We start from the raw sequence: 23,974 nt of genomic DNA, 5'->3' as shown, positions 1-23,974 counted from the left end.
GGTAGATTAGATTCTGTAGTTCTAAGATACCTATCTTTCTATTTTTTCGTAGGTTTAGGAATAGTATATAAGACGACGATACATTTCAATAAATGTTCATTATTTAACTGACTATACCGCTGTTTACACTTGACTCCTCCTGCCTATTATATCCCCCATATACTTTTCGGATCCATCGCGGCCGGGTGCATTCATTTAATTATCATAACATTGACATTCATATAACATTAATAAACATTTTCGCTACTTTCTCTCGACTTTTATCATTCAACGCGAACCCTAACCCGAGCATATTGACCTCAGATAATACCTATCTATAGCTGAATATTGCAATCTAGATTATTGCCTGTATTCTAATGCCTGCCTGTAACCTGTATTCCTTGACGTCCATGACCAAGATACATAATACCAAAGATATAATTAATACATTTAATATCTATTCAATACAATACAATACAAATATTCTTTATTGCTCACTAATATGAAAAGAACATAATGACATTCAAATTAAACACACAACTTAGACTATGGTAGACAACGGGCGGTCTTATCGCTAAAGAGCGATCTTTACTAGACAACCATCAATATTTAATATTCAGTATCAATATCCAATATTCAATTCAATGTTCAGTATCATAATTTAAAAGTCTAAATACGCCTCAGGGGTCTGATTACAATCGAGAGATTTATTGATATTTGTTGTTAGTGCCCTTTGGCTATCTCGCAAACTTTGTAACTTTGCCCTATCTATAGTTTAGGTGTTTGGAAAACTTGTGATTTAGGCAAAGGATGTTTTGAGGGGATTTAGATGTGTATTTATTTAGGGTATTAAACAGAAATGGACACACAGGCGTATTAGAATTTTAGTTACTCGATTTGTTTCCGATAATGATACTGATCTGTCACTGTCAAAAATGACGTCTTTGTTTGAAGTAATGTCACTTGTGACATTGTATATAATTGAATGAATAGATTTAAAATAACAACAATTAATTTGTGCTCTTTAGTAGCTTGTAGCATATTGTAACTAAATAATATAATATAACCAAGTTCTACAATGTAAGCCAAACACGGCAGTTAATAATGAGGCTAAAGTTGGTACACGCTGGGCTTTGTCAGCTACACCTAATTATTTCATTTTAATCATTTTTAATTAACCAACTTTAATCCGGTATGGTTACAATTATTGTTAAGCTTTTGAAAATGTTTGTCATGTTTATTAATGTCTGAAATAATTATAGTAGTCAGCGGTTTCCAAAGTTGACTGGGCTCTGATCAATCTAACAAAAACCGTCAAATTCGAGACCCGCCTCTTGGCCGTCTTAACTAGGGAGCATAAAATATTATTAGTACCGGCTGTTAACCAGAACCCTTAGTGTAAATTTAAGTATTCGATAGCGTGACATGACGTACACGTTTGCGTTAAGTCTAAATTTGTGTGGGATTTAGAAACAGCGCGCCAAGCGGGATGTTTTCGAAACACAAAATTTCATGCAAAATGAGACTTAACGCGTAGGTCACGTCACGCTATCGAATAAATTTATACTAGGGATATGGAGTGTGGAATTAAAAGGAGTTAAATCTCTTATGGTAGAACTGTTGCAAAAGTGTCCAGTTGTCAGCTATAAATAATAGTTCCAAATCTCTCCAGAGTAGCGCTAGAGTAGCTAAGAACCTAGGCGTTATTGACGGAGTGAAGTGCGCTGTCTATTATTTGATTTTTTTGCAAGTATTCTAGGTATTGTAGCGCCACCTATTTAAGGTTTTTTGATGACACTTTTTGGTACACGGAGATTCCATTCCTTACCTCCACCTTCCATAACTAGGGGTACAGGTCGGTCGACATATCATCTTATGGTTCGGCCCACTCATGTTTCGCTCGCGACCTATAGTATTCTGTATCACCTGATTCTTTCTAAACGCTTCTCACTGCACCCACCTTGACATTTTTCTATTTGGCGCTATAGTTGTTGACTGGTAGAGAATGCCATGAGGCATTAAGTCAGCTATTTGTACCTTTTTTGATGTGCAATAAAGTTTAAAATTAATAAATCAATAAATAATTTTGGAAATGCTCATTGAAGTATATTAATTAAACAAGATGAATCCAGGCCAAGCAATTTAGAGTTTTTTCAATTCAAATGAATATTTGCAAACTCAATTATGCGTTATTTACCGTGCAGGTATTTAAATCAAGCCAAAGATTATATTTTTATAAATAGCTTTTAAAACGTTTAGAATTCAGCTTTATAAAAGTATTTGTATTTTAAACTGGTGTTTTATAGGACTACGAGTAAGTCCAATATTATAAATGCGAAAGTCCGTCTGTCTATCTGTTACCTTTTCAGGCTTAAACCGCTGAACCGATTTAGTTGAAATTTGGTTTAGAGATAGTTTGAATCTCGGAGAAGGACAATAGGATAGTTTTATCCCGAAAATCATCCCTTAAGAGGATAAACAGCGGGGTGGAAGTGAGATAATTGATAAATCGCCTGATAATTGATGTAAGCATATGGTGAAATTGAGTGATTCCCATTACACTTTTTTCTGGGCGTTTTACTTGTCCCTCAAATTAGTAAGTTTGTATGGGGCTCGAAAATCGGTTAAATTTCCAAACCATTATCATGTACTTGGCGCAAAGCGGTTTCGTTTGTAAAACCGTTATTCTTAAACCGGTTTTTAGGAGAACATTTCCATAAAATTCTTGTCTGATTAACCGGTTTAGAACAATAAAAACCGGTTTCTTCCTAATTCGAATAAACCGGTTAATTTAGGTTACAATAAATTTGTTAAAACGTTCGGGTTCTTTTTTAAAGCGTAACAAGCATACGGGCCGCCTGATGGTAAGCAATCTCCATAGCCTATGGACGCCTGCAACTCCAGAGGTAACTCTTATGAAAGTTAGCAGTAAAACCAAAACAAAAACCGGTATTTGCCGCTACTTTTACCGGTTTAAACCGGTTCAAAGCCAGGTATGGGGAATGAATAAAAAGCAGATTGTATTGTATACAAAATTAGTTACCCACATTACTAATTCCACGCAGACGAAGACGCGGGTAAAAGTTAGTAAAGGCATAATGGACAAAAAACACACTGCTAAATTTGAAGTCGCGAATAGCAAGCTTTAAGAAGAACAATTGTCCAAATTACGGGTTTAATAAAGAAAACAATGGCGGCTGGAGGGAGCCATGGCAGTCGTTTCAGATTATTTCAAGGAGAAATGTTAATTATTTTAAAAGTTATTTAATATGATATGTAATTCTTAATATTTCTTAAAAAATAGCCTTCGTAGTAAATATGTTAGGTTATACGTCAACTGCTGCTGCAATCTGTCATATTTGTTTACATTATTTGCCATTTCCATTGAACTCCGCTATAGATATATGTTACTTGAATGTTCATGTCTAACTTCATGTTATTCCAGAACGTTGTTAACCCTTTGAACGCTTTATATCATAAACACAAACATCACTCAAACGCCAACCTCCCGGGCGCAAGCGAGCTAATGTAAACCTTACTCGAAAGTGTGAAGGTTACTTTGACAGCGTACGTCATGACACCTATAGTTGTCCTTGGCGCTGTGGGCACGACTAGTAACGACGACTTTAGGTGTTCTTGGCGTTCAAAAGGTTAATATGAGAGCGTAACTACAGCAGTATGGTGGCGGCGCAGTTCGTGTGATTCATTGACGTCTTTAATTGTTAGAGTTTAAGGTGCAGGTCTTTGAACCTACGTAAGTACAGTCTAGTGGAGTTTTTGATAAGTCGTAGCGCTGTGGCGTATACGGCTGGCAAAAAAATAATTAACAATCTTGAGACCTTTCTCCAAGGCCTGTATCGATTCGAATCTTGAGTTTTTGTCTTTCACTCGATTGAAAAAAATCTAGAACATAGGTCTGATGCACTAAAAAAAGTAACAAATTTGCACAAAGCTAAAAATATGAAAATTGCTTCTTAAAATCGGCAATATCATGTTAAAGGGAAGTTATCAATTACTTATTTTATTTTATTTGAACGTAGAAAAAATTAAAATTCAATAAAATGACATCCTTGCTCTCACGAACAAGAACACGAACTGCCTACGAAGCTGATGGTCCCGGGTTCGAATCCCGGTAAGGACATATATTTGTGTGATGAACACAGATATTTGTTTTTGAGTCAGGGGTGTTTTCTATGTATATATATTTATCTATATACGTATGTAAATCGTCGCCTAGTACCCATAGTACAAGCTTTGCTTAGTTTGGGGCTAGGTCGATGTGTCTAAGATTGGCGAAATATATATATATGTTTTGATTTTCAACTCAACGTTCGTTCGGTTTAGAGTTCAACGAGGGGGGGGGGGGGGTTAGGGTCGGCAACGCGCATGTAACTCCTGTGGAGAAACGAAACCTTTATAGGATCACTTTGTTGTCCGTCCGTCCGTCCGTCTGCCTGTCTGTCATGACCCTTTTTCTCAGGAGCGCGTAGAGGTATCAAGCTGGATTTATACGCACCGGTGCAGAGAGTTCGCTCAGTACAAAGTGCCATGTTCGCCGCACGCACACAGACGTGACATTTACGCACACAAACATTACATTTGCAGGCGTTCTCGGGCACTCTCGGGCAGAGCCATAGAAATAGGATAGTATAGAACGACTGTCAAACTTGGAAAGTGTGACCAAAAATGAAATGCAAGTGTGTGCGTAAATTGTCTATGTGCGAACAAAAATAGTGATGTCATGTTACAACATATTAATAATCTATCGATGTTTAACTGCTTTATCGACTACTTTTTCAAATGTGTTTGAAAAAGTTGAAAATGATAAAGTTGAAGTTGTTTGAAAATGTGTTCGCAAAGAGTTGACTTACCAAAGAAAATTTGAATTTCGCGCCTTTTCCTGCTGACAACTTGGGTTGGATGTGTATACGCTGTGTACAAGTATACGCTGTCTTGTGTTTCCTTGTGTTGGCGGCAAAGCCGTGGAAAAGTGGTTAAAATGTAAGTACTGTGTTGGAAAGTGAAGTTTAAATTTATCGCTAAACATGTACACGTTCAAAAAAGGTATTATAACAATCGTTATTATTTTAAGTCGGTTATAAAGGTAATATATTAATGATGTCTTGTGAACAACTAATTCCATACCTACTAATATACCGACAAGTTATCGATACAGTCATATGAACATTTTGTCAAGCCCTAGCGTAAAGTAACAGTTTAGGTTTTTACACAAAATATTCTAAATTATTGACTAATATGATGAAATATTAACACACAATTGAAGAAAAACTTATAATTAACTGTTATAATTGGTTTTTTAAACTTATTATGCTGTTAATTTGATAAAATATCGTTACGAAAATTTCGCTAGGAATATCATAATTACCTGTAAAATGAGTATTTTCCTGGGTTTTTTGGCCCTGAAATACTACAACCCGGCACACAACATGACACCATCGTCACTGAATTACTTAGGGCCAGTTGCACCATGCCCATTTGATGTACTGATCATGTGTAAATATGGCGCTAGCGAATGCTAACTGCATATTTGGGTTGCACCACGCTATGTGTCCGTTAAAAAGTTACGCTGCCCTTAACCGGTGGCAGAGCACTGGTTAACAGCAAAGTCGTTCGATAAATATGGCGGCGCTTTTTGTAAATCGTCCGTATTTCACGAATTTATGTTTGATTATTAAATAATTTGAGTAAAAAGTAATGTAAATTATTAAAAATATATTTATAACAATAAAAAGGTGGAAATATCTAAACGCAAAAACGTGTGATAGTTGACATAATGGTTTTAAATGTCATTTTAGTTGCGAGACTACTTGTGTTTCATAAAATACATTAATTTGTTCCGGATATTCAAAGAAAAGGTGTGTTTTAAATTGAAATCGAGTGCACAATGAGTTTAAGTTGAGGATAAGACCAGATTGATGCTATCACAGGTTAACAAATACGTCCCATAAAGTGAAACTTGACGGCATAATGAACACTATTTATCGACAGACTGGTCATTAAAATCAATTTAAAACGCTCTCTGTTTATTGGAATCAAGATAAGAATGTTATATCCCTTGGAAATATTAGTGGACTAACTATGATATTCGAAAACAGCGAGATGACAACTATAAACATATACAAAGTCGGCCTCTGAAAATCGTAACCCAGAAGAGAAGTGAACTATATTTATAACTATAAAATCACATAAAACAAGATGCTACATATGAAATCAAGTATTTTAGTGCGAAGAAAATGTATTGGACAATTCCAGACCAGTCGGCATAATAGGTTATATATAAGTGGGCAAAATGTGTACCTAATGTAAAACTGATTATAATACTTCAATTCACACATACTTACTTGTGTTTTATTTGCTTTTACAACATATCTTATTCATTAACCCTAGAAACAACAACTTTGCAAGTAATTAACTAAAACAGTTTTATTTATGGTGATATTTATATTTAAATTAATATTTATTAGAATACGAAGTTACAATTAGATTTAACAATTAACAGCTCCAAAAATCTACATTTATTTTGAGTGTGGGCTACCTGGGTATCTCTTATCTTCAATTATTACATTATACCTATTATAGGGTCCCGCACCCGTTAGCGACATGGCATGGCAGGGCGTCCTTCAGCATATTGCCGAGGCATCCCTACACATTGAGCTCTGCTTGTGAATGTCAAGGTATCCCTCTGGAATTTTCAGGTTTACCACAGTGTCTTAGAAATGCCAGATGTTCTTAGCATTTGTTTGTGTGAGGGATGCCTTGGCATGTCTTGACATACTTACCTTGATACTACGCCAAAGGATCTCTTACTGTGTCTAGACAATAGTGGCCTCCGAGCCTAATAAAGTAATTCTTCTGGAAATATCGAATATACATGAGAACAACTGAGTAGTTTAATAGGTATAACCTGCAGTGGCAGCATGGTTCCATTTTTATCCACTTGTCACTATGCCTGTCACTTTTGCACATACATACTTGTTAGAACATGACAGGCATGGTGACAAATGATAAAGAGCTGACCATCTTAATTGTTTCCTTTCATACTGGATAACATTTATAAATATAACAGCCAATACCTGGGTTAGATAAAATATAATGTGGCCTCCCTTCTGTCACCTGAATTTTACTTGTATTCAACCAGTCATACAGTGAAGTCGCATATAAATAAATTACAATGTAACAATTGTATGTAACCCTAGCCATGTATTGGAAATAACATAACAGTTAATTAGTAAAAATATAATCCATAGGTCTTAATTTGCAAAAGAGCATTACAACATACTTTAGAGAATGTGTAAACCCATTATTTTTAAACCTGACTACACATTTATTATACACACGACTGACTACTGACAATACCCTACCTACATATTAAACCACCAATCCCTATTCATCATCATTTAAAACCTAACATACCTAAATAGCTCTAAAATCAGTCATAATAAAAGGCCCTCAGATTGATTTTATTTGTTTTCCCCATACCAGTTTTTCAACAGCCCATCCATGTTTCATAAATCATGATCACCCCAATAAAGAAAAAAATAAATAATAGTTGGAATAAACAAGTGAAGTCACCAGTATGACAGAAAATATAATAAGTAGGCACTTAAATATAATTGTGAAATAATATATTATATGTCAATGAGTTGTTGATTTCTCTCCGGATAACCATTTACCTCCATTAGTCACTACCTAAAAAGGATTTAGTGTAAGATAGAAAATAAAGTAAGATAAGGTAACTAAAAATGTATTTTATTATCAAAAATTAAATTCAGATATCATTTAAAAATTTTTTTTTTTCGCAACAAGTTTTTCCAGTTAATCTAGTGTATGATTATTTGATTTCTTGAATCGATTCACTTGTGTGTAACTTTCATCTTGTATTCCATATCAAATGGTGTATATCAAACCTGAAAAGAAAGTAACATGAAATTATTGTGCATAAAAATATATTGTGATCCGTTCCAACCATTGGCAAAAAGAAAATGCTTAGATCAAGTTATTTGTGTCAACAATATAGGTAATTGGAAATGTTGCCCCAACTGTCGGTATTTGTAGGTAGCGTAGGTAATTCCTTGTGCTTAGGGCTCTGAAAGTAGTTAGGGATACGTATTAAACGAATAAGATAACTTACCGGGCAATGCAGCTCCTTGTTTAATTCGGTATTGCAGCTTGGAAAGCACTTGGACACTGAACAATCGTAGTCAGCAGTTTCACTTTAATTTAATGTGCCATTAATATAATCATAAATATATTCAAGATTGGCATGGCATAAATTGTGTAATATTTAGATTTAAAACCTGAAAAGAAACTAGTTCGCGCCTACAAGTTTTCTCGTTGTTGAAAAATTTGACAACTTTGACATTTATGACTGGGTTGCTATATGAAAAAATAATTCTACCATAATTTTTTTGGTAGGAACGCGTTCATAGTATGGCCACACGATTAGCGCCGACATTCTGTTATTTTATAGTTGGTGCAACGCATTTTATTTAGCAATCGTTAAGACCCCCACGTAAGCGTTAAAATTTAGCGAACTGTGCTTACGTTAGCAGGTGGTTTGGTGCAACTGGCCCTTAATGTATAATTTTCTTTTTGATTCGCTTATATTTTTCACGTTAAAAAATACGGCAATATGATTTTGGCCGCCTCGGCCGCCTTCGAACTCAAAATTGGTTACGTTTTCTCATATGTAGTCTGCCTCTTTGGCACTTATGGCTTGTTCATATACGTCATGGCTTCCCTTTCGCACACTTCATCTGTCTGTCAAGCGAAGCGACTGACATGTCTCTGGGCAGAGCTTAGTCGGGCTGTGCGCGCGTTGCTCACTTGACGTCCCCGCTGCTACGTAGGTACCTAGTGTCATGTACGTCAAAATGCAGTCTCTAAGGAATGTAAACATGATAAGATGTATGTATAAACGAATCGATGTATGCATGTCTGTAAACTTATATTACCTACTCCTTTTTAAAATTCGAAATTAATTCAGAAGCAACCCTAGTGAGTCGGGCAAGTTTAGGTATGTATTTTCAAGAACGGCGGGAACGGACCTTCTGTTTATTTTTTATTTTGTGATTATGCTGGAAATATAGACAATGCATTTTATGTACTTTTGAATTTCCACGTATTATCTTTATAAATACCTACTATTTATAACGACTTTATAAATATTTTTATGGGTTCCCGATATTGGCACTGTTGACAACTTCATATAAAGCTGTTTACATTATTTCTTTATAAATACAGACAGACATAGCCAGTTAGGTTATAAACTGAAATAGATATGAGTATAAAAAAGTGACCAAGTCCACCGGCAGCCGAGGCGGAAATCCAACCCGCGTCTTCACCTTACGCGGCTAAAGTCCTGACCACTAGACCACCCGGCCACGGCGGAACCCATGCCAAATTCTCTAATGTATGCTATCTTTGAAAGGCTAGGTTACGCTATGGCTATGGGCTAGGGCATAAAGGTACAATAGAGATGTAATACTAGAGCCAGGAGATGACCGAACGAGATGCACTTCTGGAACTTTCAGTAGGAGTAACAGAGATGCGCTATTATTGTTTGTCCTTGTCACAGTCTCACATTTCTGTTGTTCCCCGCCGTAAATTTAAATATGGTAAAATATGGTATGGTGGAAAGAAATAACCCGACCAAATTACGTAGGTTGCTTTTGGTGTGTTGTCAGGAATCTTAAAACGTGTTTTTGATTTTGTCACATTGCATAATTATGTTCTGTCCTTCACGGGCGCACGCATATAGCACATCTATAGGGATCCTACCATCTATGGCTAGGGGTATGTTAGGTTGAAACAGCACGATCAAGCAAAATGATCAAGTTGACAAACAAGACCAAGTGCTATATATACCTAGTTCAAAAACTCGCGCAGTTAGTAGATTATGATATTAACTTTAGCTATACTCCTTCGAGACTACAACATCGACAATGCCGTCCTCGAAACGTCGGAGGTAATTTTAAATATATATATATATATAAATTAAAAGATAACTACTTAAAGTAAATACATATTTAGGGACAATCTTACTTTTTTTTATATTGCAAATATTTATTCTAAAAAATACAATCATTAAAATACTTAAGGACTAACAAATAAACTTAACTATAAATAAAACTAAACCTAAACTAACCTCTAAAAAAAAAAACTAGTCGAACAACTCACCCCGCGTCGCTCCCAACGCAAAGGTGCCCATCACGCTTGCTGCGTTTCCGCGTTGAACCGCGATTTGCGCTAGGAACGACCCGGAGCGGGGGTCGAGACCCCTTTCCTGCAAGCGCCGCCCCAGTTCCCCAGTAGGCAAAGGCTTGTAGCAAAGAAAAATATATAATTAAATATACCCGATTAATTCCCGTTAAAGTAAATAATAGGTAATTATTGAAATCGTACATTAGTGAAGGTTTTGTATTCATAAAAATAGTTTGGTATTAAAATTATTGTTCTAGATATTTAAAAAATGTATCCCGCTTTTAAAAATATATCGATTCGGATCGCTGCTGCTGCAAACGCAAATTGAAACACATTTGGTTTTCATCTACATTTTTAGTCTAAAAATAAAACTTTGCATTTCCTTTGTTTCCGTTAAAACATTTCAATGTGTATGCTTGAAATTTTATACTACTCGTACTTAAAACTTAAATTACGTTATACACATAAAAGTTTAAAAACCTGTGTAGTTTTAACCGGACCAGCTTCCAGTAAATGTAATTACGTATTTTAAACGAGAAGAAAACATTTTTAAAACCGCATTCCAAAGAGGAACAGAAAGGAATTTAATTCAAATGCAGTTTTTAGAAAGAACACGGGAAATGTGGCTAAATGAGGTTACTAATTTAATGTATTAGATTAAACTCGAGTGGTGTCAAGGCATGAGCGATAGCGGGGCAGTAAACTGAACCCCTTAACTGAATAGCTTAACGTGACGTGCGCATTTGCGTTGTGTCATTTTGTATGGGATTTAGAAATAGCGCGCCAAGCGGGACGTTTTGGAAACTCAAAATCCCATACAAAATGAGTCAACGCAAAGGCGTACGTCACGTCACGCTATCGAATAAATTTACACTAGGAGTAGTGAACTTGATCACTTTAACCTATTCGATAGTTCGGCTCGGACACGATATATGTTATATTTATTTGCGTATTTATTATTGCGGTGGAGGGTGGGAACATTAAATACATGTAAAAATACGCAAGTAAGTATAACGGGTTAGCACTGATTGACTAACACGTTATCTTTTCGCGGGTTACCAAAGCAAAGTAATATTTATTGTTTTAATTCGGACACCACATCTTGAATTTCTTGTACTATAAGGTTTTCTTTTGTGCAATAAAGATTAAATAAATAAATAAATATAGTGACCCTGCCTATGAAACCGATGGTCCTGGGTTCGAATTCCAGTAAGAGCATGTATTTATGAGATGAACACAGGTATAATGTTCCTGAGTTATGGATGTTTTCTACGTATATAAGTATTTGTATATTATATAATCGTTGTCTAAGTACCCACAACACCAGCCTTCTTTAGCTTATCGTGGGACTTAGTCAATTTGTGTAAGAATTTCCCTATAATATCTATTTATTTAACGTACTATATACCCGCTACGTAGGTCTGTAGCGGGTATATAGCACGTTGAACCATATCAACAACGTAAAATAATAGGATTCATTACAGGACACAACACACTTAACAAACACCTACACAATATGGGTAAAACAGACAGCCACATGTGCAGAGCGTGCATGGAAGAAGAGGAAACAACAAAACACATTCTTCTAGACTGACAACAGGTAGAAGTATACAGGAGCAAATAATTAAGGACTCCGTGCACGGTAAAGGAGGCAGTTAGCAACCTGAAAGCTTTGCTAGGCTTCGTGGAGGAGCTGGGGTGGTTAGATTAGCGCTACCTCGATTTCACGCAAAATAGGCACAACGGTTGTCAATTTGCGGAAAATGCCCAGATGCACTAACTAACTATACCCGCTAGAGCTTATGTATTAGACTCTTTTGCTTGCATCCTGACAACTTAATATAATCTACGATATATTAACCAAATTAGTCGCCGAACGCGAACTCGCAATAGCAATTATTCGTTGGTTTACTCGCTACACAAGTTAAATTGAACCTTGAGTTAAAGCTTTGGCCGGATCTGTGTAATTTTGTGCTTCCTTTTTAGGTTTCAGTACCAAAAAGGCACAAAAGGAACCCTTATGGTGTGACTGTCTGTCCGTCCGTCCGTCTGCCACATTGCTAAATATCTCGAGAACTACGTGTGCTGTTGCGATTTGAAATTTGTAATAGTTATGAACAACGCTAACCCAGACAATGTGTCTGAAAGTGTTGTTTTTTTGCTTAGTTTTTATTTATTTTGGAAAATGCTCAATATGAAGCGGAGGCAAAATTTCATACTTTAGTTACTAGGTTAAGTGAGGTATCGTATTATGCGTAGAACACTTTTTGATAAACTTACGAAAAAAATACTTTATTCAGAATCACGTGGTCTTTCATATAAGAAACAAAATTGATGCAAGATTTTTTTTTTAAATTCCTTTACCATTATTCACATAGACTTATGACGGTAACGGAATCTATACACCTTATAAAATAAAGTCGGCCGCCGCGTCGGTTTGTCTGTATGTTCGCGATAAACTCAAAAACTGCCGAACAGATTTTCATACCTTTGAATAGAGTGATTTTTGAGAAAGGTTTAGGTGTATTATGACTGGAGCATAAAACCAGTTTTCATTTGTTAAAGACATTGAAACCAATTACAGTAGCCTTCATTAAATACATAGAAACCTTATTAAAGGACAAATAGGACATCAACTTTTAACGCATAAAGCGGTAGAAATTTTACAGATGTCAGTGAAATATCAAAAATACTACTCAAATTTTCTCTTAAATGACCCATGATTGTTTTTTTTTTAACTGACAATTAGAAACTCTCTTTTCTGACAATTAGAACCCCGTTAGCGCAATGTAGGAGATGTATGACGCTTAGAAAGTCACACTCTTTGTACGCAAGTAGCTCTATTAACGCCATCTGTTAGATCTTATGGCACGACGCTGATGGAGACGCCACAACAGCACAATTAGTAAATCTGTGTAAAGGATCGACCACAGCGCTGCTCAAAAACGTTCCTTAATATGTTGCACGCTCAAATAGCACCCGACCATTATCCTAAACCGCGGAACTCGATAGTAAATCATAAAGTTTGGTTACATGATAGCTTAATTAGTCTAACTCGGGTTATAGTTGATTCGAGTTACCTAATTAGTTGCTTTTCATTTTACTTTTCTATTAATATAGTATTTTAACTACATTTGAGCATAAAACGTTACTCACGTATTTCAAGTCAAAAAATCGACATACTCGACAGTTTCATACAATACCAAGGAGTTTAATCGGGAGCAGGCGTTGGCTGACCGACGCATAATCTGTAGGGCTAAGATGGTCGGCTGTTTATCATTTGTCACCATGGCTGTCACGTTCTAACAAGTATGTAAGCGTGAAAGTGACGGGCATAGTAACAAGTGATAAAAATGGAACGATGTTGCCACCGCTGTGCGTCAAGTACAAATATTTAATATGTCTGTGTCTCACGAAAGTTTTGTCATTTGAGTACGTAACTTTCCTCCTGTAGGCTGTCAGTATTTATATGTGGGTAGATTAAGATGTAAGGTAGGTTGTAGTGTCTAGCAAGAAAATAATAAATCAGTCTATAATCGGCTAAGGTGCCGTAAAACCACCCAACTATAGTCCAAAGCTCCCAACTATGGTCCACAAATAAACTTAATTTTTCTCGTTCAGGTGTGTATTTTACTATATTTTTGTAGTTCTAAGGCAAAATATGTTTATAAATGGAAGGTAAAACTCGGAGTAAACCAAAAGGAACATTGGTATAGATACTTAATTTCCTTTTGAACTTGTGGACCATAGTTGCAGTATTGGACTATAGTTGGGTAGTTTTACGGTGGTTTCATTGTGCAATTCCCAATACTTTACATGGCGCAGTCGGTAGGATTCGAACCTACGCTCCCAAAGAGAATCTGATTTCCAAAAGTTGAAATTCGGGTAAAAATGAATACGGCAGCGTTGACGCCCGCGCCGGCGCGGTGGTGTTAGTGACACACATGCATTAAAAAAAATTAAAACTCATTGTAAACAAACTCAGGTAAACAAATCATATAATAACGCCTGTTTTCTTTACTGTTATTCACATATAACCTACAAAATTGTCATTGGAATCTTTATTTGGAGGCTCGAGCATGGGCGTCGCCAGGGGATCAGCTGCCTCCCCCTAGAGAATAAAATTTGGAACTAAATACATGCCCCCTAGCCCATCGGTTAGCTGAAAATTGGCTATTTCATACATTTTGGCTGTTTGACCTTGACATTTTGTATAGGAGAGTACTTTTTTTTTCGCGCTTTGGGTTGGTTCCATAGTAAAAGTTGCTCAATATGACCTATATATTCCGCCCGTAAATTATTGCAGGTGAGTAAATAAACATCATATATATGAAATATGCGATCACATTCAAACCTTGTGTAAACCTTGTACGAAAATTACCGTTTATTTCAGTTCATTGATTCATAACGTTATTAGTATAAACTTAAAAGCTCTAAAGAAAATAAAAATAAAAGAACGAATAAAAAATAAAATGAAAAGCATGGAGGTGAATCTTTTCCGCCTACTGGCAAAAAAAGTCATCTACTCGCGCATCAGTGAACAAGCGACGCTGCAGTGCTTCGATATATAGAGATTGTTTCAACATGGACCCCAGTACGTCCTTAAACTACGTCTAAAAGAGAGGTATGGGCATTGTGAGTGTCATCTCGCGTTGTGTGGTAGCCCACAGCACGGCGGATGTCATTCCAGATCTAGAGCAGAGCCCAACTGGGGAAGTACCTCCACCTTGCAAACCGCAGCCAAATAACACTAGACCCTACTCATAGTGTGTTCCTGCCGGTGAATAAGGTTGCTAGAGCTCAACAAGGGGGGAGGGGATTACGGTTGGCAACGCGCATGTAACTCCTCTGGAATTGCAGGCGTACATAGGCTACGGAGACTGCTTACCATCAGTCGGGCCGTATGCTTGTTTGCTACCGGCGTAGTATAAAAAAAAACATCCTCGGGTTCAAAAAAACACTCCATCTCCATCTACGGGTACATTCAAATAATAAATAGCAGTAATTAGTAATTAGTAATTGTAGTGTGACTAATTAGTCATGACAAATGTCAGCAGCATACACGTTGGTATCTTTTATACGTATCGATATATAGGTATATTAAATCTGTGAAACATTCAGATAATAAATAGCACTAATTAGTAATTGCAACTGTCAACACACAGGGTGAATAGCTAGCATAATGTCCTCTTTATCGCTGCTTCCTCTAATTTAGCATTCTGTATGAAATGCTAATGTTACTAACTACCTTTCAGAGCAATTAGTCTGTGGTACCAACTATGAGATGGAGCGGATTTGCTGATGAGCAAAATTTGCACTTGCATTCGGAATTTAAATGCGGGTTAGGAATTTATGTTGTTTCAGATGCAATTGGTCTACGAGTTGAACATAAAAATATATGAATGCCATTTAATGAGTTTCAGTACCTTGTTTAAGATGCTTAATGCTAAGATGATGAACAATCTTCAGAAAAATTAAATATGCTACCGTTAAATCATCCAACTATAATCCAAAATCTTCCAAGTATGGTCCAAAACTTTTTTTTTATACTACTTCGGTGGCAAACAAGCATACGGCCCGCCTGATGGTAAGCAGTCTCCGTAGCCTATGTATGGCTGCAACTCCAGAGGAGTTACATGCGCGTTACCGACCCTAAACACCCCCCTCCCCTCGTTGAGCTCTGGCAACCTTACTCACCGACAGGAACACAACACTATGAGTAGGGTTTAGTGTTATTTGACTGCGGTAGGGACCACTTGCTAAAACTACCGTGTTGCCAACAGTATAATGTTATTTTCCCAACTACCTCTGTATTCATTGGGGTAACATAATAATGTAGTCACAGTATAATTATTACTTAACTGCTATATTAAATGTAAACATAAATAAATCATGACACAAGGCTGATGAGAACAAATTGACGTCATTTGTAAGTTTGCGTCAGCCTGCTTCAACTCTGATTTTTTTCCTATCGAGGCAAATTGATATTGATTTCAGATTGATGTCATATTTACGGTTGTAAATAAGCCCAAACGTATTTTCTCCTTAAAATTATTCCCTCTCGCTTCAGTTTGTCCCTTACGCCATTTTTGCACACGTAGCTGTTCTGTTAGGTGAGAATTAGCACATTTAATCGTAAATGTAAGTTTTAAAATAAACAAGAGCGATATCGGAATTGCATCCAGAAACTGATACGTTGCTTTTGTGAGATATTTAGTTTATACTACTAACAGTGTACTATGATTTTGTTTGGCCTGTAGGGTGGCTGGTACAGAATGCATTAAGACGGGGAATAAAGCCAGGAAATAAAAAAGAGACAAATGATATGGCACGTCGCGCTAAACTTGAGACGGAAGATTTGGCGATCGCGCGGGTTGTAACTGTTTGCCTCAAACTTTGTAGTATACTTACTTATTTTAATTTTGTTCGATATAACTAGCTATTTTAATATATTCCTATGGATTCACCCTGTATAGTTAACTCCTATGACCGCATACCAATATAACCGGTGGTATCTGTAATTAAAGCGCCTCTAGCATAGACTACTTCCGATAGACCTAGCATTACAGCATATAATGGAGATTAGGGGTCACCAAGCATAATTATGGACTCATATTTTCGTAGAATGTAAGTAAGTAGAGTAAGTGCGGGTAGTTTGAAGAACTCGCGCACCTGGAGGATGTTGATGCAACTTTGCCGCAGGGACAATGCCATCCTTGAAACGTCAGAGGTTTTTTTTTAAAGTTTAAGTATGTATTACGTGATTATCAGGCATATTTTCATTTTAATAACAGGTTTAGAAATCGATCCCGATTAGGTGTGGATCTGATCTGATCTGACCTACTATTAATATAAAAAACGCCTGTAAGTCCCGTTAAAGTAAATATATTCAACGGAGCCACGCCGTTTTGTCGCCCAAGTAGTGTTTAGTTTTAAGTTTATAAAATGTGAATGTATGCTAGTCAATATGAAATTTGAAATATGGGCCTTTTGCCTGATTAAAATTTTGAATAAATAAATATACAAATAATAATATATTATGTTATTATGTTGTTTGTTGTATGATCCCAGATGGTCAAAATAAATGATAATTTAATTTAATTGAATAATGTGTTAAATCGTAAGTCTAAACCAGTCATATTCACTGTATAGCAACGCGGTGTGTGCTGACCACTTGTTTTATCTAGTAGACTGTGATCTGTGTCGCCCGACCACAAAACTGATCAATTCGTTGGTCATGTTTGCTAACCGCTAAAACTAACTGAAGTTAAATTAGTTTTATAACAAATAACAACTATGGAACAAATCAAATTATGTTATTCAATATCCTGGCTTGTGTTACTATTATATATAAATAATACAATTTCATATTAAGTTTAACCATTTCGCCGCCATTGACTTGATATAAAGCCAGTACATTTCGTGCCCCACACGCCACGACTTGATATCGAGTCGTGGTTTTAGTCGGGCTTGTATACGTGCAATTTTTGACGTGACGCTGAAGACACTTTATTGCTTCATTGACGTGGCCGCGGCATTGGGTTTTTTCCTACCGAGGCAAATTGTTATTTCATTTCAATCATTTATTTCTTTATAAAACAATAGTTTTACACGTCAAAAATTACAGTATGTCAGATTTAGAACCATTTATATCTATAATTAATTTACATAACAGATCAACAACAAAATATGCTTATTAAAAAATATATTAGATATATAATATGTCAGGTAGGTACAATTGTTGTGAGCGTGAAATTTGTAGGTAAGTTACATTTTTTTATTTATTTCAATAGCTTGGGAAAGCGAGCCAGTTCAAGAGTGTACGCCGTTGAAAAATTCGTCAACAGAGTAGTACGCTTCAGACATGAGTTTAGTCTTAAGTTTATTTACGAAACATCTATTATTAGTCACATTTTTAATCTCTAAGGGTATATGGTTATATATTTTAGGACCTATTGATTGGAGGCACTTTTTAGACTTGGCTAGATATTGATATCAGATTGATGTCATATTTACATTTTTGTATAAGCCCAAACATATTTTCTCCTCATAATTATTCCGCTCTCGCTTCAGTTTGTCCCTTACGCCATTTTCGTACACGCAGCTATTAGGTTCGTCAAAGGGTCCGCAACGCCATAGGCTACAATAACTGCTTACCATCAGGCGGGCCGTATGCTTGTTTGCCACCGTCGTGTTATATATAAAAAAAGGTTCTAATTAGCTTATTTAATCGTAAATGCAAGTTTTAAAATAATCGGAAATTGATTTAAAAAAAAAAGCCTATTAAGCTCTAAGCCCCAGGTACTGCTGGTGTGATGTCGTGGAGGCGGACCTGCGTCGGTTGAATGCCAATTCATGGCAGGAAACCGCGCTGGATCGGGACAGGTGGCGTTCTCTCGTTTCGGAGGCCAAGATTCTTTTTGGATCGCTGAGCCAAAGCAGTTAGTTATTAAGCTCTAATAATTAGGGTACCTATAGGACAATTTTACGCAGATAGGTAGGCTTGTGATGTAAGCACTAGACAGCAATATACCTAAATAATCTATAGTTATAATAACTCACGAATATTAATGATAAACACACTAATAAAAGCCCTTGCCAGGTTACGGACCTGTGACCTCCTGCCCTGCTTCGTAGGCAGGGTCATTACCGAAAGTTACCAAAAATAACGTATGTGCCTATAGGCACTGATTCTATTTATTGAAAATAACAATATACATAATGGATATATACAGATGATTACTATAACTTAAATAAACAAAAATAACGTCTGTGTCTATAGGCACTTAAATAAACAAAAATAACGTATGTGCCTATAGGCACTTAAATAAACAAAAATAACGTATGTACCTATAGGCACTTAAATAAACAAAAATAACGTATGTACCTATAGGCACTTAAATAAACAAAAATAATGTATGTGTCTATAGGCACTTAAATAAACAAATATAAAAAATATGAACTAATTTGTTTTGTTTCCTAAATATGAATAAGTAAGTTTCTGGTAAAAATCTAATTATAGTTACAATCTTTTATCGCCGACTGTACTTTTTTTTGTACGAGCAAATATTACTCACTTAGATCATTTTACAAACCCTAAACACAATTAGTTTGCGTTGTTTATTCACAAAGTTCCCATGGGCACTTCCTGTCTCCATCATCAGAGTGCAGTGTCTCCAGCATCATCACCTCTAAATTATCATAATACGAGTATTGCATTGTCATCCGCTTTTCATATGTATGTAAAATTTCAGCTCAATCGGAAATCGGGAAGTGGGTCAAGTTTAGCTTACAAAATTTGACCCACACTAACAAACTTACATATTAATAGAGCAAGTTAAATTAAAACTCACCTTTCTCTCACCTTTTCATGTTATAATTGTTTCATAAAACAAATACATTCTTACCATTACAAAACATTAATTGTTTATAAATAAATCATGATTTACATCATGTAATTGTTTAATAAACAAATAATTCAATATCGTATCTATATGAATAAACCAGTGTTACGTAAAAACTCGTGAGAAAGACACGTGTATACGAACAAGAGTAATGTTATAAGGATTATAAATTAAACAACTGGTTATTGGAATATTTCCGAAATAATAAATTTAATCCTCGGATTATTTGACCTGTGCAGGTAAGCTTTATTTAATTTAAAATTTAATAAACAAGAAATACTTTACTTAAACTTTTAATAATAAATATGACAACTTATTACTCATATATTCGGAAACCAAATTTACCTTATAGAGGGCTGTAGAAAAATCTTAATAGCGCGAAGTAGCCGATAGAACAGCGACATCTAGTGTGATATTTGGGCAGCTATATACAAAACTTTTACTTGATAGGTATTAGAACGCCATTGAGTTGATTTAAATAAAGTCAAATATTGTCATTTACTACATTTTGATTTATAAATAAATTCTTATGTATCGAAATGGTAAAAAACAAATTAGAAATTTGTATTCGGTCATTGTCTGAGGTAGGCAGTTTGTGAAAATTTGCTAGTTTATTTGTTGTATTTTTAAACAAACTACAAAATATGTAATGCACTTGCTTCGTATATAATTAAGTAAAGTGGTTAAATTAAAACACAGAAACTAACAAAATTTAATATTTCAAGCTCGAAACTCAGCCTTGCTTTTTCCTGGATACTATTAAGAATTAATATACTATAGTATCTTTATCATTGCAAAACCATTCTTATTACTAAGAGAATAGAGTCGATTTGAGATTGTCTAAATGCTGTTTCTCCATTACTGCTAAGTGCATAGACGTTTTCCAACCACTTAAACATGCGCTAAAGAATTATCCTTCAGCGAGTTGTAGAGGTACGAAAAACGCCTTTGTAAGGGTTATTTATAACGAGTTCAAAATTCGAATGGAAGACGAATTTTAGTTGCTCTAAAAATGTATGTATTATTTTTTTACATTGGTACTTACGTCACAGTACAGTATTTACAAAAGTATTCGTTATGAATGTTTAGTGACAATTTTTGTGTTTTATAGCAAAAACACACACGTAAATTTGATTTCTCAAAAAATCGTATTTACTTGCGCACTTTTTTTTTACGACATTTTCAGTTGGTATATTTTTGCCCAGAAATCCAAGCATATTGTTTTAATTAGGAAAAGGTTGCACGATTATATGCATAGAGTTAACATTTCTTATGCTTAGTGTACCATTTTCTATGTAAATGTTATATCCTTCAGAAGCATTTTACCAAACAAAATTTCCTATTCAAGCAGTCTCCAGTTCAAAACCATTCTTGCAAGCTCATAGCTGAAATTTATATAAGCATACAATATTCAAATAAGCTGGGAGTTCATAAAATCTAAACGAAAATCTTTCGACAATTCCGCTGAAAGTATTAATATTTTATGACATCGTCTGTGTTTTAATCCAATATCTATTTCAGACGCTAGAAATACAAAATGCATTTCTTATTGCTGCTGAGTATCTTCAGAGTCGCGAGCGGGGAGTTCATCAAATGCGATGGCGTCATATTCCGCGGCGTGTACTTCGACAAGGTTCCATTCGTCAGGAACTTCCAGAAGCCTTATAACCTTTTCCTTCACAAATTCTCTGGGATGCTCTTTTTTAGTAACACTATTCATAATGGGACTAACATCACAGACTTTACGATTACTTCCTGCTCTGTTGACTCTGGAAGATGCACAGATGTCCATGGGATCCCAGGAGGATTCGCTATTGGTTACGACCAAGGGAATGACGACGTTTATCTAGGTGGCCACGACGGTATTTACAAATATAACTTTGTAACAAAATCAGCAGAATTTTTCGGTGAAGAAGGAAAATCTATATGGTCATTATTCATCAGGAAGAACTTCTACTACATCCGTTATCCAGAGCAAAAATTATATGTTTACGTGGACTCGGGATTTGTAAAAGTAGCGGAAGCTTACCATTTTGAAGTTGACATTTTCTACATTTCCAGACAAAACGATATCTACATAGCTAACAAAACTGCCTTGTACAAAATCGAGCATCCATCATATACTTCAATATTTCTTGCTGATAATTTTGTAGTTCGACAAATAGTTGAAGATGGTTTCGGTGACATATATTTCTGTGGAAACGATGGTATATATATTGAAGATAAACCTGACTATGCAGTTAAAAGGGTTGCTAAAATAGATGACGCGTATGGTCTTGTTTTTGATGAGAATGATCAAGTTATGTTTTCTGATAGTGATACAATATACCGGCTGAAACAAAGTTCGCATAGTAATGAATGTTTTTATGCTCTCAGTACTTATGACCAAAATGGTGCGAGTAAATAAATTATAGATACTTAGTGTTTTGGATCTACTGCTTCAATCAGACAAGATTAAACAGATTTAAAACTTGAATCAATGCTTTCAGTCGACACCTCCTCGTCTTAGCCTAGTTGATAGTGACCCAGTCTACGAAGCAGGACGTCATTTATTCCTAAGTTTCCTAAGTTATGATTTTTCTATGTATAAAGTACTGTAGGACTGGGTCGATCTGTATAAAACTATCCTATTTTTTATACCGTAATATCATAATTTATAAAACAGTGACGTTATACGTTATAGTCTTGGGAAGACCGACTGGTGGTCGCCCGGTGGGTCTACCCAGATGCCGCTGGGGAGACAGCGTTGAAGCGGACCTGCAGCTCCAAGCCGATAGTTGGCAGGAAGCGGCGCAGGATCGGGAAAAGTGGCGTGCTCTTGTTTCGGAAGCCAAGACCCTCTTTGGGTCACATTAGTTAGTTAGTTAGTCACGTTATATACGCGCAGCCATACAAGTAGAACTTGGAACATGATTATCATGTAACACATAGGTCCTTTGAATGCCAAACTATAAGAGGATGAAAATAAACTTGAATTACACATCTCGACATCTACGCGAATGAAATTACTGAAGGATGCTAGTACATTATATATGTAATTAGTATTTAATACGCGGCATTGATTTTATGTAACTGAAATACCGAAAAAGCCTCAAGCGTAGTTAAATAAAGATACATTCCATTTTAAACATGTTACAGTTTTGAAGAGCATGTTTCGGTTTTAATTGACAACGCTTTATTTTAAAACGTGTAGGTTGGAAATGTAGTTGCACCGCAAAATGAACATGAGTAATGTGTACGAGTAATGCAGTGAAACCTAAATAATATGGTTTTTTAGGGAAACGTCAAATTTAGTGGTAAGTTTTCAACTAGTTGTCATTATTATATTTGGACATTTTGGACAGAGTGACTGACTATCTGAAAACTGTTTTAACAGTAGGTATATTACAGAAGTAAGTAGGTAATGTTAAATATAAAACTTTATTACTTATAAATATGTATGGATTTAGAAAGTATATCAAAACTCTTTATTTTTAAAACAAGTCCATTGTAAATTACACCTAGGTATTACAGTATGGATATGATGGTCGTTCTTGTCTACGTGACAGCGTGACAAAATGGTGTCCGTAACTTTCAATCCCACGGTTTTAACAAACTGACGGTTATTTTATCACGTGGATAAAATAATCCATAGGTACGCTTGCAGTATTAATCATGTTTTTTATAAGTTATCAACATCGCTATAAGTATACGATTTGATCATTATAGGTACGGTGTACCCGTGTACCGTGTTAATGAAATAAATCAATTTAAACAGATAATATTGGCACATTATGTAGACAGTAAAATTTTGGTGTTATTTATTTCACAATAGCAAATAAATTCTGAGAACTAAATTATCTATGAAAATACTTCGTTTAGAGGAAATAAATTACACGAAGATTTTACTATTATTTATTACTTTATTATTACCTATTTTCCTTAATTTTATATCAAATCTTGGGATATGAAAGGAAATAAATTACACGTAGAATGTAAATTTCACTGACTACACAATGTGCCAATATTATCCATTTAAACTGATCTATTTCATCTAGGTTTCCCTTTATCGAGGTTCCACTGCCAAATTTTATTCGGTTACATAATGCAAGCGACATGAACGACGCATTTCATAAATCAGTTTTCCGATTACGATATTCGTGATATAAAAAAAAATTAAAACCGTTTATTTCAGATCACTGATCCATACCGACTATTAGTATAAACTTAAAACTATGTTTATTATATTAAACTATGTTAATATACATGTACAGCGAGCTGTACGCAAAAGTGCATGTATACATTATGAATGTATTTCATTCATAATGTATATACATGCACTTTTGCGTATAAATAAATATTACAGGACATTAATACACAAATTGACT

General features: G+C 35.4%; 2 protein-coding genes across 3 annotated transcripts in view; one reads left to right on the top strand and one right to left on the bottom strand.

Moving 5' to 3' along the window:
• The window catches only part of LOC133529564 (alpha-2 adrenergic receptor), an 876,629-nt gene that overhangs the window by 78,610 nt on the left and 774,045 nt on the right, over positions 1-23,974 (bottom strand). The window lies entirely within an intron of this gene.
• Positions 19,228-22,083, top strand: LOC133529769 (ommochrome-binding protein-like). The gene is made up of 2 exons (XM_061867577.1): positions 19,228-19,846; positions 21,129-22,083. The coding sequence occupies exon 2, from the start codon at positions 21,145-21,147 to the stop codon at positions 22,012-22,014; it is 870 nt and encodes a 289-aa protein (XP_061723561.1). The 5' UTR covers positions 19,228-19,846; positions 21,129-21,144; the 3' UTR covers positions 22,015-22,083.

The sequence above is a fragment of the Cydia pomonella genome, chromosome 21 (genome assembly GCF_033807575.1).
Source record: "Cydia pomonella isolate Wapato2018A chromosome 21, ilCydPomo1, whole genome shotgun sequence".
NCBI lineage: Eukaryota > Metazoa > Arthropoda > Insecta > Lepidoptera > Tortricidae > Cydia > Cydia pomonella.
This window is presented reverse-complemented; position numbering and strand designations above follow the sequence as displayed.